Below are 14597 nucleotides of genomic sequence, written 5' to 3'. Positions count from 1 at the left end.
CCATTTGGTGAGCAGGTTTGTGGTTTGAAGATAGTATCTGATGTATTTTCTTACACAGAGAGGGAAAGTATGGGCATGCAGCCTGCTTTGGTCTACAACCCGGCTGTCTTCTCTCTGACGGCAGCAGATTGATGTCTGTAGCTGCTCTGGTCACCAACTTCACAAAGCCAGTGTCGGATCGACCATCATTGCTGCGACACGATGAAGTAAAGACTTACTTCCATGAATTTGGTCACGTAATGCATCAGATATGTGCACAGGTTAGTGATGTTTCTACTCCAGTGTAAGACTTATTTCTTTCTCAACTGTCTCAAAGCAAGGTATATTCTGTTTTGATGGTTTCTATTTTAGTAAAGCACATATGCAGAGTTCTGGTTATTTTTTTGAAAAAATAAGTCGGTTTTAGTTTTAATATTTTTTTAAAACTGAAGCAATAAATACACCTTTTTATGAAAAACATTTTTGTAGGAACATGTACTTTTGCATTTGCATTATGCAGGAGTCCATTCATCACAGGTACAGGTACAGTGAAGATGTTCAGTCATGGCTTTGTTCAGACGGCTTTTTATTACTTCTAGTTTTGTAGATGTATGGCATTAGAAACCAAGTATTAGAAACAAAACAATGCTGCTATACCTAGGAATGAAAATAATTTCTGAAGCTAGTTGACCTGCAGCATTTTGGCATCTAGTACTGTTGAGACCTATCTCTCTTGACATCACAAGCATAAAACAGGTCTTGCCTAAGCTATTTTATTTTTTCCTATCTGACAGGTTAGGTTTATTGCAGTGACCAGAAATAACTGAAGGTAGTTTCAGATTTTCCATCAAGGTACCAATAAAGTTTTAAAATTTCTGTTTTCATTTTTACTTGCATGTAAAATTGATACTGCCAAATGATACATTTATTATTCACCTAGTGAAAATTTTATATTTCAGAAAGAGATGAGATTCAGTATTCACACACCAAAAAATTCACATAGTTAATTACAAAATCAGATTTTCTGTAGCATTTCCTTCATCTTCTGTATAAACAAATACAAAATAATAAAGTCAAGGAAAATTTACCTATACTAGATTTTAATTCTTGACCATGATCCTAGAGACTGGGACTGCAGAATAAAGAATAACGTCATCACAGAAATCCATATATTACATCCAGAGTTAATAATTGCTTAGATATTTTTTAATCATCTTAAAGGTAGAAATATAATTATTATTTTATCAACCCTTTGATAGGTGTTTCTGATATCAAAAACTGAGGAATAAAACCTAGGCAATATAGAAGATGTTTATAAGTGTAACACATTTGGCATTGGTATAAAACAGTACAAAACTGACAACATTTTGACTGCCAGTGAGGATTTGCCTCAGTGTTTTGGAGTCCTTTCATGGCAGCCGAAGCCAACAATTCCAATGCGTATGTACTTGAGTTGCTCTAGAATTTCACACAGATCAGAGGTCTGCTTTCCATTTGTCTCTCACACTGCTCTGGTGTTTTCTGTGTGCCCAGCTGCCATGCTCACTTCTCCTGTATTGTATGTAAATAGCTATAATCCTGTAAGGATCTATTTTCCAGCAGAGGATGGACTGTAAGAATATCAACAGCTCTTAGAGAGGACAACAGAGAATTCTTTTTCTTCTAGCGCTTAAAATGTTTTGTTAGTATGTTGATGAGAATGAAAATAAATAAAATTGGGCTGGCAAGAGGAGATAGACTTATTACAAGACAAGGGTGGGGTGATGATAGGAAGGCTCTGCAGAGGGATCTGGGCAGGCTGGATCATGGCTGAAGCCAATGGTGTGAGGTTCAACAAGGCCCAGTGCTGGGTCCTGCCCTTGGGTCACAACAACCCCAGGCAGCTCCACAGGCTGGGGCAGAGTGGCTGGAAAGGACCTGGGGGTGCTGGTGACAGCAGCTGAACAGGAGCCAGGCTGTGCCCAGGTGGCCAAGAAGGCCAATGGCATCCTGGCCTGGATCAGCAATGCTGTGGCCAGCAGGGCCAGGGCAGGGATTGTCCCCCTGTGCTGGGCACTGCTGAGGCCTCACCTCCAGTGCTGTGTCCAGCTCTGGGCCCTCACTGCAGGAAAGGCACTGAGGGGCTGCAGAGAGTCCAGAGAAGGGCAATGGAGGCTGGGGCAGGGTCTGGAGCACAAGTCTTGTGCGGAGTGGCTGAGGGAGCTGGGGGTGTTTAGCCTGGAGAAAAGGAGACTCAGGGGGACCTTATTGCTTTTTAAAACTGCCTGAAAAGAGTCTGTAGCCAGGTGGGGGCCAGCTTCTTCGCCCAGGCAATCAATGACAGGACAAGAGGAAATGGCTCAAGTTGCACCTGGAAAGGTTTAGATTGGATATTAGTAAAATTTTTTTTCTCTGAAAGAGTTGTAAATCTTTGATATGGTTTGCCCAGGGAAATGGTGGATTGATTCAAAAAATGTGTGAATATGGTACTTGAGGACATAGGTTAACAGCTTAATGTTGAACAGGGTGGTGATGCTGGGTTGGTGGCTGTACTTGATAATCTTAAAAGTATTTTCCAACCTTTATGATGCTATGATTCTATGAAATTAAATAATTTCTGTGTATTTGAACAACTGTCTTTCAGAGGTGACTTCTTAGATATATTTGGATTTACAGTATATTTTAGTGAAGATTCTTAACTGTACAAACTTTTCTTCAAAATAGGTATTAGAGGAGCTTCTTAAACATGAAGTTATTGCTGATACTAAAATTAAAAAAAGTTCCGGTCTGTTTGGCTTTCAGAAGAAAGATTCTTTTATCAAAGTGTCAGATTTGAAAACTTTTAATGGATAAGGTTGCTACGATTTATTTATGTCAGTCTATCAATTACTGGCTAAAAAAGTTGTTCTGTATGTTAACCACATATATTACAAATGATGACAAATAGGGCAAAGCTTAATAGAATAAGTTGGTTAAGTAAAGTCTGTGAGTCAATGTGGTAGACTGCAATACAATAAACTTTCTAAAGTGCGTAGTTGGAGTTTATTATTTTACTTTGGAGTAATACAACAAAAATCTGTAATAATTTAGAAATTATATCATTGTCACAGGACAGCATGAAAACATTTGTATTGCTGTCATAACCTTAAAGGTAAAAATCAATAATACTAAAAAAATTGGAGTACTGTTCTGTACCAGTAGATAATTCACTATATAACTACTGAGTACTTTACTCCTTGATAATAACCTTATGTCTGATTTTTTACCTCCTTTCTTTAAATTTTATTATTATTATTATTATTATTATTATTATGTTCAAACAATTCCTTTTCCTGTGATTTAAACTGAAATCTTGACATCTGAAATATTATATTCTGCTAAAAATCTCAGCTTCTATTTTAATTTAATTAAATGGCTTTTTTTTTCCTAGACTGATTTTGCAAGGTTTAGTGGAACTAATGTAGAAACAGACTTTGTGGAGGTACCTTCACAAATGTTTGAAAACTGGGTGTGGGAAAAAGAGCCACTACAACGGATGTCAAGACACTATAAAGATGCAACCCACGTTGGAGACACTCTCCTGGAGAAACTTGCTGCCTCTAGACTTGCTAATACAGGTATATCTGCATTTTCTCCCCAAAGTACATTTATAAAAGTATGTAATTTAAAAAGCTGACAAATGTAAGAAGCCTATTAAATTTCTTCTGTGTTTACACTTACACTGTCTTTTTGTGTTTATTTGTGTGGGAACCCCACTAAAAAAGGCTACAATGACAGGTAGAATTCTTTACAGGAACAGCAGCAGCTCTGATTTTCCAGGCCAGCTCCAGAACTAAAGTATCCTTCCTATCCATGTAAATTTTAACCTGTAAGCTTTTTTTGTTTAAAACTGGTGGTGTGTGTAGTAGGTAGAGGAGGGTAGTCTGGTGTAGTCAGGTAGTCTGGTGTAGTCAGGTGTGGCTTTTGTGGTTTTTTAATCTTAAATGTAGTCCAGAACAGGCACTGTGCAAGACATAGTATAGCTACATGTATTGTCTACATTTGATTTGCATGCAACACTTAACAGATATGAAAGTTACTTGCAAATTTGCTGAACAGACATAACATATCCCAGACAGCATTGTTGTAGACCTTATACATATCTCCAAACTGAGACTGTAATCACACGTCATTACCTATCATGTCATTATTATTCTGTCACTCTCACCTCTTTATTCTTGTAATCAGATCTTCCCATTTATGCAATCAATTCATCCTTAACCTACTCCTGTTTATTTCATACTGCTTTCCTATCCCAAACAAGAAGTCTTTGTCCTTGTGGCTTGCACAGACTCTAGCTGCATAAGCATTTTGTCTGAGTAAAGGGTCATATCTTGTAGTTTCTTAAAAACAGTTTAAATGAAAATTTGCTTTTAAAATATCTGCTTTATTTTAGTTTTAATGTATGAGGAAAGTAATAATCAAAAGAGGGGGCTTAGCATGATAATTCCTTTTTTAAAACTATGCTTCCCAACTCTTTGTAAGTGGAGTAATTCAGATGGAAATTATATAACTCAAAAATTCTAATAATTCAGTATGCATGTTGAGATCTTTGAAGGAGAGATGAAAATGAAACTCCATCTATTTTGATGCTGGTTAATTAAATGTTTTTACCCAATTAGGCCTTCTAACCCTCCGTCAGATTGTTTTGAGCAAAGTTGACCAGGCACTGCATACAAAGCTGTCTGTTGACCCAGCAGATGAATATGCTAAATACTGTATGGAGATTCTAGGAATTCCTGCCACCCCAGGTATGTAAGTATGAAGCTTTTATACAGCATGCCCAAATGGTTCAATTTAACATGCCTTTCTTTCTCAGTAATGCTCGGCATACAAAAACCAGGACTGTTCATGGAATAATCTACTTAATAAAGCTGAAATAATTATTTTTAAATTTAGGATGATCTTAGTGACCTCTTCTGAAGGAAGATTCTGAAGTTAAATATAAAACTTAGCATTTTGCAGGATGTATTTTAGAGTGACATGATGTGAATTCCACATTGGATGTTCTGTCACATCTGTATTGGATGTACAAGTAGCCTAAAATGGGAAATTGAGTTTCCTTTGTTATCAACAGACTATGTTCAATAATTTGAGGCATACTCAAATTATTTATGCTTTATGCTAAACTTTATGCTAAAAGTTTCAAAGTAGTTGATATAAATTCCTTATTAATTTATTGTTGAAGTACTGTATGCATCAAAGAAATAACTGAATTTGATTTCAATAACTTGATGTTAATCTACTTTTCAAGGAACAAACATGCCGGCTACTTTTGGACATTTGGCAGGTGGTTATGATGGTCAATACTATGGATACCTGTGGAGTGAAGTTTTTTCCATGGATATCTTTTATAGCTGCTTTAAGCAAGAAGGAATAATGAATCCAAAGGTAGGTGATGAATACTTTTTGATAAACTCTTCTGTTGCACTTTGTCTCTGAAACCACATTTATTGCCATCATAACCCCTAAGTATAATATCTCAAGTACTACTACTGTACCTGTCGAGTTCAGATCAACAAAAAAATGTGTAAAAGTAACTTTAGGAAAACCTTTTTAAAATTTCCAAGAGCACTTGAATTTTAATGCAATTCTTACATCACCATATATTTAATACTGTAGTACTTTTGAGATATTGTGTTGCCTTGTCTAATGCCTTCCTCTGATTGAAAAAACATTCCTCCATTGCAAGAGCAGATGCATATTCATCTGCTGTGAAACCTGTATGATAGTGGTGCTCTGATTCTTTTAAATTTCCATTACATTCTGTGTACCTGAATTATATGGTCCTTTTATGTAGTTATTATTTAGAAAACTGAATTTATTTTGAGCTTTCTCTGTCACAATACAGAGTAATGTGAAAGTTGTTTCATCTTCACTTTAAATCCCAGGTCCATTTTGAAGTCCAAATCATTAACAGGTTCTAGATTTACTGGGTCTTTTTTCCCTAGAGTAATTCTCCAGCCTCTTCCGCCTCCAGCAGAGAAAAAGGATAATTAGTGATGTGGTTAGTAGTCCTGCCAATTCTAGCGATGTTTTTCAGAGATTATAGTATTAGACTTGAGTGGAGGTGCTGCAGATGAGATAGGTGAGTTCTGCCATTTTGGGTTTCCTGATCTTCTTAACTGTGTTCTTGATTCAGCTGCCAGCACTAGTTCTTCCTTTTGATAGAAATACACAAGAGAGAAATAAAGGAAAGAGTAGAAAATGCATGGCTGTCCTTTTTCTCCCCTGGAGTTTGCCTTCTTTCCTCCCTGTACTTATCACAGCAACCAGAACTTCTAGAACTGTCCATCCCTCTAGAGGATGGAGACAGTAAACAAGATTAGATTTCGATCTGGACAAAGAGAGGAGTTGAAAGAGAATCATGCGGACGGGGTAAGACCGTGAAACTGAGGCAGTGGTTAGGCCAACAAAACCCAAAAGGGGTTTTATGAAGAAAAACAGCCAACTTCACAGTTTGAGAGAAGAAGTGACATAGGGTTTGGAGGTTAAGATTGACCTTGAAGGGATAGGGATTCATGACAGGTACATATGAGAATAAATATACCTGCTTGTTCATTGGGAATATAGCCAGTCATAAATAAGAACAGTAGAGAAGAAGTGTAAAGTTAAATGAGTAAATAAAGTAAATTTTAATGGAATGTTGTTCATATCGATCTTAAAAATGGTATTTCAGGAAGGATCAGATTTGCTGGCTTTTATAACTGCTAGCATTTGGGAAAGATGGTTAAGGGTGCTGGTGCCAAACTTGTGGAGCTTTGTGTCAGTTTTTTGTTCTGGTATGTCCATATCCCTCCAGTGCCATCGCACTTTTATTCCATCAGTTTTACTCTCTAGTCTCAAAAGTCTGATTTAAGTGACTGTACAGTGAAAATCCTAAGCTATGGTTTGGCAAAATGGCTCTGTTACCTTTACTTCTCCTGATGGATGTCTTTTATTCTGATTTTTTGGTGAAAATTTTTGTTTCTTTGTCTGTATATGGGAGCCTTTGAGAATAAATTAATTACACTAAACATGACTATTTTTGTGGAACAGCTGAAAGACAGCTAGTGCCTCTTTTATTGTGAGGCCTGTTATCCAGGCTAAAAAATGAGGCAGAAAGATAATTATTTATGTGTGTCACTTGCTGTCTGGCATATGTGCACACAAACACTTTGTGTGAATGCTGATATAACTTCACAGATAGCTGTGGAGATTTTTTTCTCTCCCTCTTCAATGTTATCTTTTCAAATTAGTTATCTTTTAACCCAAATAAGTGTGATAGCATCCCACAGGATGGGACAAACAATTTTTTATAAACAAATGCTAGATACCAGTATGTTTTTTGTACTTCATTATATCTAGATTTAGACTAGTCTTCTGAACAGCAGAAAAGGAAAATGGTTACACTATTATGACTAGGTCTTATAGAACTTTGGCTTACTTCTTCCTTTTTTAATTAAACCTCTCCTTCTGTTTTGAGCAACAGTTATAAAACTTAATTTCAGAGATTGAATGTATTAAAATCCTTCCACAAACAATTAACTCTAACTTTATTAGTAGCCAACCTCCTAAATTCTTGTACATTATCTGAACTAACCTCTGGTCTCCCTAGAACTAATCAGTATTCTGGCTCTGAAGGGGTAACAGCAAAGACTCAAGTCTACTCAAAAATAGTTGTAAAATATAAGGAACAATATATTCATTTGCTGCTGATGTTCAGCAAACTAACAATTGTGAAATGTGAACAACGCGTCAGTGATTTTTTTAACTTATTTTTATTTTATTTTAGATTTTTCCAGCTGTAATTCAGACAATGCAAATGGTAGCTCAATTAAGTCATGGAAGCTCATCACTTAAAAACACCTTCGCTTGTTTTTACAGTACAGTCATGTCTTGATTTGAAAGACAGGTGTCCACCAAGGAAGGCAGGAACCTCCCTTGGAATGGAGAATAGGACACCCCTTCCCTCCAAATTATTGTAAATTTGAAAATAAGGTGCTTTCAGGCAAAGATATGGAAAAGGAATAACAGTTCTTTACTGCTATGTCTGTATGACGAGGCAAACAAGCCATAACAGCAAACAAACCAGAGCACCCGATGAAGTCACCTCCTGGCGGTTTATCCCATTTCCCCTTGGTGCAGTTCCGGTCACAGCCAGCAGGGGCGCTGCTGGCTCCGGGCCAAGCAGGGCAGTGCTGTGATTCCCCCGCGCCTGCAGGGGGCGCTGTGACGCGAGCTCAGGGACCACGCGGGGATGGCGGCTCGGCCCAGACGGGGAGTCATGAGTGGCAGCTGGTCACGATTACCAGGCTCCTGTGCAGAGGTGGCCCATACGGGGACACCCCACATGCTGGCTCTGGACCCCCCACCAAACGGCCGAGAAACGAAAAAAAATAATTAAACAGACTTGCAGTGCAGGAAAACTGCAGCAGACAGGGATCTCTGAGTTCAGCATGCAGGAGTGGCTGTTGCAGCGCGAGGTGGGCAGAGGGTCTGGCAGGAGCCAGTCCTAATATTTCAGCTCCAAGTGGTCAGGCAGCAGGGAAAAAGCAAACAGCGCCCTTCTCCCACAAACCCGGAAACCAGACTGACCAGAAGCCCAGCCCCAAACCTCCAGGTCCCCTCACCTTTTCTCTGTGTTGACAGATCTAACCGCCTCCAGCCAGGGCCATTCCGATGGATTGTTGTGACCCACAGCTACATCTTTTGTTTTCTTAAGTATTGGTAGTTATTGTTTCCTAGCAACATATGGGACAAAACTCCATGAGAGGAAGAAACAAAAGGAAAAATCCTAACCCCCAAGAAGTCATGAGGAAGCAATGTGTTCTTGTTGAATTGTGGGAGAAGTGTATATGTATACACTGCTTAAAAGGAAGAACATTGTCTTCTTTAATATCAGAAGCATTTGGGAAATGCGCATGCAAAATAACATTTTCTCATTCGTAGTCACATCTCAGAAGCCCAGAATTCTTCAGATATATACATTCCTTAAAATACAACTTCTTGTTAAGAAACTCCTCATTACTTGTTTTCTCAGAAACTTCATTAATTTTTTTAAAGGAATCCATTTTTTCTGAAGTAATAATGTTTCTTCTTTAAATTAAAATCTGAGTTAAGCTTCATTTTCTCTAATATACTATAATAGTTGTATTAGATGTGTTTGTTTGTATGATATGTACAACTGTGTATATTACTTGGGTGCAAGTGCCATGCCATTCCACAATGCTATGGCCTATCTCATCTCTGAAGTATCTTCTGTGTTATCCAAACAAAGATTAAAGAAAGAGAAATCATCGGTTAGAGAAAGGATGTTGGGTTCCCTCTTATTGCCTATCAGTCATGGGGTAATCCTTCATTGAATATTTTAAGGAGGTTGTGTTTTTGTTATGCTTTATAGAATGTCTTCAGATAAGTTGTGATTATAGCTTCAAAACCAGTGTAAAACCACAAGAAAAATAATTTCGTTAGAACTGGTCAAATTTCTGCTCTCTTGAGTTCTTCCAGCAGATCTATATTATACTTGTGACATATCCTGGTATATCCTAATTTGATATTAGGAAAATCTGGAAGGAGGAAAGTTGTTTTATCATGAATAGATTTTTAAATATGCAACAAATACAGAAAAGGGGGCAGTGGGCAAAATAAGAAGTACTAACATTCTGCTTTACTTTCTGTCAGGCTGGGATGAAATACAGAAACCACATTTTGAAACCTGGAGGATCTTTGGATGGAATGGATATGCTACAAAATTTCTTGGAGCGTAAACCAAGCCAGAGAGCTTTCCTATTGAGTAAGGGATTACGTGTTCAGTGAAGCTATGATTCTTTGGTAATGGCATAAAGTATGGAATCAGCTGGAAATGTCAGTGTATTTCACATTTTAACTATGTATCATTCTAGGGAAACTAGGTCATTTTTTGATGATTTTTTAAATTGTATAAATAAAAATGTGACTTTTAAAACAGAACTTCATAGGACTACAAAATTCAACATCAGGGAAAAAAATTCTGAGATGTGCAAAAGCTGAGGAAATTGGATGGTAATTTTTAAATTTTTTTATGAAATAGTATTAATTAATACTGATCAATATGAGGAGTTAATGCCATGTTTTTCTTTTAAGAGACGCATTTAAATTATGTCTTGTGAATTAATTTTAAAACTGAAGGGGATAAAAATAATATAACCAGCAATAAAGGAAACAGATTCATTCTTATTCTCTATTCTCTTTTGTATTGATGGTTCACCAGTGTCTCTGATGGATAGGAAGTGTGTTTGATTTTGTCATTGTTTGAATTCAGTCCAGCTGCCTGACAAGTTTCAAGACTGACAGCCTCCCCCAGATACCTTTATAGCAGAGATGTTTGTGTGGTACTTTTAGACCTAATCCTGATGCATGTTAAATTTTTGTACCATTTATATACTTACGAAGTATAACTAAAAAGGAAAAAATCAGTCAAAATCCGTGACTTTTTCAGTTATTCCAACAGTCTTTCTGTTGATAACCACAAATCAGGTCTTTATTTTCCAAATTATATCAACACAGGCATTGAAATATTGCATTTGAGCAATTATAATGACTTCAGTTGGCTTCTTAAGTATTTTGAGATACAAATAAGGAAGGAAGGAAATAAGATATCCCTGATGGGAATGATAAAAGACAATTAAAGTTTTCCTGTTCCTTTCCAGTGTGGCATGCAAGAGATGCTACAAAAAAGTGCAATAGATTTAATGATTTCAGCTGTGAGAGTGTGAAAGTAATCAAGGAATTATTCTGCAGTTTTTCTGCAAAATCAGGAAAAAGTAGTCTTACAAGCCAACTCTACACCATCCAAATAAAGCTGCTAATCCAAGTGCACTTTTCTTGTCTTAGGTATCATATCTTACTGTGGTTGTACTATTACGGCACGATATAAACAGCTTCTAAATTTTATTTTCTAGCCAATACATTTTTGACATTTAAACCACAGTTGTAAACATGGTAGGAGTCTATAGTTATTGTTCAACAATGAGACAAGAAAATGTGCCTGGTCAACTCAAAAGACTTGTTTCAGCAAAAGAAAGCATATAATTCACTTTGGGTCAAAGCTGTCAATTTGTTTTAGGGGGAAAAAACTAAAATTGGGATTGTTCTCAGAATTTGTGAATGTTTCTCAACGTGAGAAACTTTATTTTTGGCCCTTTTTTTCTTTTAAAGCATTGAAACTAGGGAGTTAAAAATGAGCTTAATTAGTTTCTGGAATAGAAAATCTGAATGGACTTACCTTCGAACTGCACCAGTTAGATGTGAGGAATCATAACTATTTGTAGCCAAAACAGATTAACTCTATAGTCTGACCAGACCACACAATTAAGTCAAATCTAACTGTTATAGTCAGTTACAATTTTAGGCCACAGTCTGCTGGCCCATGAAAAGGCAATGCATCGATCATGTGTATGAGAACATCTTGAACAGTGATCAGTATGGCCAGAATGGAAAGCTGAGAAAACTGGTGGATACAAGATAATCCCAAAACCTATGAATTTTGCCTAGATTTATCTCCCTTACATTATTTTGCTTACAGTATTTTGCCATCTTTTTATACATGTTTAAAATTCTGGTGATCCTGTCTTATTAGTATGTTTTTTTTTTCTTTCACACTGTAATGATAGCTCCAAAGAATGAAAACATTGTAAAAAACATACTAAGTGATACTTTCTCCAAATGAATCTGCAAATCTAAGCAATAGAACCTTTATTATGAAAAAGACACAGTTTTCATTTTACAGTTGGTAGGCAGATTTCCTACCACATGAGGGAGACCTTTCTCTGCATAAAATCAGCAGTCTTGGATCAAGGTAGATAATTGTAAGTACAGTAATTACAGCCAAAAATACGTGGTGATAAAAAGTCATGTGATTTAAAAGTTAGATTTAGAACAGTACTGATGGTAATTATGACAATTTAATTGACTTTTTAATTTTCTTACTCTTTTAGTCTGTGTGCTTGTGTGTTGTACAGTGTTGAATAGCCAAGATACTGAAGTGCAGGAGAATGTCTGCTATTACTCGTGTGTGGAAATGCCTGCATGATTGTACAGTTATGTTAGCAGCAAATGGATATCCATGTGTGTAGGGAGAAAAAAACTAAACCATATTGTAACCACAAATGAAAGTGTTATGTTCTATATCTGTTCCCAAAGAATAGGATTTACTGTAATTTGTTTTTGTAGAAGCCAGTTCCTTCATCAGGCAGTAATTAAGTCAGATCAGCCTATGGCTAAACACTACACTCAACACAGAAGACTAATGGGTATGTTCTGATATGCTTATGAAAATCTTAATGTGGTAACATATCAAACTTGTCTGCTAAGTTTTATATTGGCTTCCTGGAGCCCTCTGAATTAAATTGGGTTTGGATTAAATGCCTTTTTTTCTTCCAACTAAAACTTATTCTATGATTCTATGAAATTGATGTTCACGTTTTTATTCTAAATACCTGATGTTGGAAAGGAAAAGTAACCTGGTTTCTGTTTCTGCACCTGTCTATAAGAGGTAGAAAACTTTGTATAGGAAAAAGACGGGGCAAGGACAAAATCCCTGTGGTGTCAGCAAGAGCCCAGAGACCTTCTTGGTTTAGTGCCTTCATTCACCATCAGAGACTGGAAACTGCCCACAGAGCCCTGGACGGCGCTTGGGCTACAACAAAATGAGGTGACTATGGTTTGGTGCTCTTCAAACTTGGTTTTGGAGGTTTGGGTTTATTTCCTTTTTTCCTTGTGTATTTGCATACCAGGTGAATTTATTTATTTATTATGTTTATATTTATTATGTTTATATTATATTATAACTTTATCTGACACTATTCTAAGGCTATGACATGGAGGACCCCAATAAAACAGGGAATGCTTCTGCTTTGCAAACATGAGTTGATGACCTTGACACTGCCAGAAACAATCACAAATATGAAATCATGCCAAAATCATGCCATAGGTAGCTGACAAAGCCTAGCCTATTCTGGAGCTGCTAGACCTAGGCTTCCCCTGAATTAAATTTCAAAACCATAAAAGTCTGAGTTTATTCCAGCCCAACTGTAAGTATTCACTATAATAAATGAGGAAGTAATTTGTAGTTTTTGTCTGTAACAAACAGATGGCTTTTAAAGTTAGAATTGTATCTTAAAATTTCACTGTGTTAAGGATTATTATTTTCTTGTATTAGAAATTCAAATTGAACTTTGGCTTCACAACAAAGGCTTCTCAGGAAAGGGTAATATCAGAGACTCAGGAGAGAGTGCCTATTATCCACTGAGCAAGTGGATAACAGGCAAAGGCTTTCAGTTTCTGTTGCTTCATTGTAAAAGAATGGCTTGAGCATGTGGCTGGGTTGCAAGATGGCTAAGTGATGGCCTCAGCAGCTGCTATTGCCTACTTGTCTGACAGTGGTCCAACTTTCTGGATTGCCTGTAAGTCACATGGTAATTTTTACATAAATGGTAAAAACAGTCTGAGTAAGAGGTTTAAACTTTGCTCTGTGAGATGTGGTGGCTATTAGTTATTATGCTTCTCTCTGAAAAAATGAAATTATATCCAAATACCTTTGGAGGTAGTGCAGGGTAGTTGAGTTAAATGGAGATTCCTGAAGGGATTTTCTGGAAGCATAAGAGCTGTTTGCATGATAAGTGATCTACTGATAGGGGTTAGAGAGGCTAAATATCAGCTGGTTATGTGGTACCCAAGTCAGTGAAAAAGGAAGGAAAGCAGTTAGGTGGAAGGATGAGATTGGAGAATGATGTTTTGACAATAGTTGTAGAAGGGTTGAAGTGGATGTAAGAGGCAGATAACAGGAAGAAGACTAACTTGATGTATAGTGATTTGTAAAAGGCTGTTTAAATGTTTTTCACTGTTTTATGAATTAGAAACAAGACATGCTTTTCTAGGAATAAATTTCTGTTCTTACTTGCAAGCCAAAGAACATGAGACTATGCACTGGCTTGTTACTTGAGAACTTGACTTCTTCCTGACATCTGGAGATTAATTTTTTTTTCACCACTATTTTCTTCATTAATATATTTTAAATAATAGATTCTCGTGGTGGAAGGAAAGAAGTTTTTGGGGAAGTTCAGTTTGTGGGGCATGTGCCAGAAATCCTGTATGGTTAATCATCACTGGCCTGTGTAAAAAGTGTATATGATACTGAACATGCAGTCCCAAACAGCAGTCAATCTATTTTAGACCTCATTAGAATAGATAGAGACAAATTAAGTAAATGAATTGGAAGTAAGTGGTTGCCTAGAAACCAAGAATCATGACCTAATTTTGTTCAATATTGATTAACAGAGAATGGACTCAACCAATACTTGCTTGCTTTATACTACTGATAAATTGAAAAGGTTAAAAATCTCTGAGTTAAGAGAACCAAGGAGTCAAACTATCAGGAAAAAAAAAGTGAATGAAAAGTTGTATGTCTTTGAGATTCAATTGGCCAAAATCCCACAGTTTCACAACTTAAAAATCTTTGTGAAAAATTCTAAGAACCAATCTGCTCACCAGTAAAAACAGCATTTAAAAATAAACAAAACAGAAGTGTGTGGTCAGAAGTAGGAAATAGTTATAAAATGAGGAATTGTCAAGTGTTAAAA

At 36.6% G+C, this 14597-nt stretch overlaps 1 protein-coding gene across 3 annotated transcripts in view; it reads left to right on the top strand.

Moving 5' to 3' along the window:
* The window catches only part of NLN (neurolysin), a 37763-nt gene extending 25533 nt beyond the window's left edge, over positions 1-12230 (top strand). For 2 of the 3 annotated variants that reach the window (XM_071425315.1, XM_071425317.1), the window contains 5 exons: positions 59-260; positions 3389-3575; positions 4620-4748; positions 5252-5388; positions 9661-10194. In XM_071425315.1, coding sequence (XP_071281416.1) covers positions 59-260; positions 3389-3575; positions 4620-4748; positions 5252-5388; positions 9661-9795 — 790 coding nt within the window. In that variant the 3' untranslated portion in view covers positions 9796-10194. Of the gene's footprint in view, positions 1-58; positions 261-3388; positions 3576-4619; positions 4749-5251; positions 5389-9660; positions 10195-12189 lie in introns of those variants that run through there. The other variant, XM_071425316.1, reaches the window with a different exon arrangement.
* Positions 12231-14597: the final 2367 nt, after the last annotated feature.

The sequence above is a fragment of the Agelaius tricolor genome, unplaced genomic scaffold (assembly GCF_023055355.1).
Source record: "Agelaius tricolor isolate 1412-34295 unplaced genomic scaffold, bAgeTri1.0.p SCAF_4, whole genome shotgun sequence".
Lineage (NCBI taxonomy): Eukaryota > Metazoa > Chordata > Aves > Passeriformes > Icteridae > Agelaius > Agelaius tricolor.
This window is presented reverse-complemented; position numbering and strand designations above follow the sequence as displayed.